At 48.7% G+C, this 1,894-nt stretch overlaps 1 protein-coding gene across 1 annotated transcript in view; it reads left to right on the forward strand.

Annotated features, from left to right (window-relative positions):
- The first annotated feature begins 598 nt into the window (after nt 1–598).
- Nucleotides 599–1,894, forward strand: part of si:ch211-106h11.3 (CCN family member 1) — an 11,469-nt gene continuing 10,173 nt past the window's right edge. Inside the window, exons 1-2 of the mRNA XM_015945202.3 lie at nt 599–800; nt 1,873–1,894. The exon at nt 1,873–1,894 is cut by the window's right edge and continues 192 nt beyond it. Of these exons, the coding sequence (XP_015800688.3) occupies nt 750–800; nt 1,873–1,894 (73 nt within the window). The 5' untranslated portion in view covers nt 599–749. The remainder of the gene's footprint in view (nt 801–1,872) is intronic.

Genomic DNA, 1,894 nt, shown 5'->3' on the forward strand with positions numbered 1-1,894 from the left:
TCCCTGCAAACGTCCATCTGTGGAATCACCCAGTCAACATAAACAACCGTGTGCTCTGTGTAATAACGAAGAGGTTATTGTAATGTTCTGAGACCCACACTGATCAATGGTGTGTGTGTGTGTGTGTGTGTGTGTGTGTGTGTGTGTGTGTGTGTGTGTGTGTGTGTGTGTGTGTGTGTGTGTGTGTGTGTGTGTGTGGACTACAGATTACAGACAGAATAGAGATTTAATCTATGTTTTTAATACCTGGGAGGAGAAACTCCTCCTCGGTCCGGCTGCAGCATCCACCAGCAGCTGCTGAGTGTTTGAAAACTGCTTGAAAGCATCAAAAATATTATTTGGACTCATACATGAATAAATAAGCACCCTGCAGCCGAGGCCGCTTTGAAATGTAGTAATTCTGATTTTTTATGAATGACCGTATTCATGTTAGGCCACGCCCACACCCCCAAACTTCAGCTTTTTGGTGTGAACGCCTTCAGGCCCCGCCTCCCCTCAGAGTGCTTCCTGATTGGTGGAAGGAGTTCCGAGTGGGCGTGTTCTCCAGAAAAGGCACGAGCACGATATAAAAACAAGTCTCGCGCGCGCGGAGCTGTGAAAGTGTACCACTAATGGAGGAGACGTGAGAATATGGCGTGAGGCTGGATCGGGTCGTTGTGGATAAACGCTGCTGAAGATAGTTTGTTTTTGTTTGTTTGTGACTTTTGACGTTTCTCCTCCTCCTCCCACGTGAGTCAGCTGACAGCAGCATGGGGATGCTGCTCATACTCGCTGTCCTGGGAGTGGCGACAGCCGGGCTGGTGAGTCGTTGCTTTTCTCCATCTGACATCCAGACACGGTCCCAGCTCCCAGAACCAGGACTCACGTCCCTCCTGAGTGTCTGCAGCTTCCTCCAGCTGGGCTCACGGTCCTCCTCAGCTGGTGCAAAACACACGTCTGCAAGATTTAATAACTTAATTCTCCTATTTTCAATATTTGACTTGAGCAAAACCAAAAATAATCCCCAACATTGTAGAAAGTGACAACATGAGATGTGAGGCATTGAACTAAACATCTGAAACAGATCTTATGAGGTCATCAGTGACAAAGTCATCACAAATTCCCTCAGATCCAGATCTGAGCCCAGCAGGCTTCTGTAGTCTCCCACAGTCGTGCCTCTAAATCAGAATGACCAGTAGAAGACCAGAAGCCCCGCGCTGCAGCTGCTTCATCAGGGCTGGTGTGAGAGTTTATTGGGTTTAAACTACACTGGCTTCTATCCTACTGTAGCTCTATAATTACGCTACAGTAATATTATCCAACGGTGATAAAAATACTCAGACTCATATGAGCTCGCTGCTAAGTATAAATAACTAGAGTAGTATCCGGTAGTTCTTCATCAGTTGCGATGTGAAAGCGTTTCGATTGTCTTCTTCCTTTCATCTGAAACTGGTTTGAGGGTGAAACCAGCACGAGCGGAGACCTTTGGGTGATCTGACTGCAGACCTGACAGCTTCCTGTGATCTCAGGACCAACCGGGAGCTGTTTGGGTGGCTTGTGCTCGTGTCTCTGTGCACGGACTCAGATGGGGTTAGACACAAAAGAGGAAGGAACGTGGGTGGGGGAGCGGGGTCGGAGGACATCCCTTTCATCCCTGCAGGCTGGGTAAATGCCAAGTGGAAGGCGACAGAGGGTTACAGATACCCCTGTGGGGCTGGTGACAGTGCTGACTATTCAGGCGGCGTTGAAGCCACACACACTCTCAGGAATTTCTGTGATCTGGGTAACATGAGTTGGGCTTTTGTCCTGTTCGGGTTCAGAGTGACTTCTCCTTTACGTAGTAAGTTGGGTTGCAAATGCTTTTGTAAGATGCGGTGCGCCCTCCTCCTGCAGGTGATCGCTGACTGTCCAGTGG

The sequence above is a fragment of the Nothobranchius furzeri genome, chromosome 12 (assembly GCF_043380555.1).
Source record: "Nothobranchius furzeri strain GRZ-AD chromosome 12, NfurGRZ-RIMD1, whole genome shotgun sequence".
Classification (NCBI taxonomy): domain Eukaryota; kingdom Metazoa; phylum Chordata; class Actinopteri; order Cyprinodontiformes; family Nothobranchiidae; genus Nothobranchius; species Nothobranchius furzeri.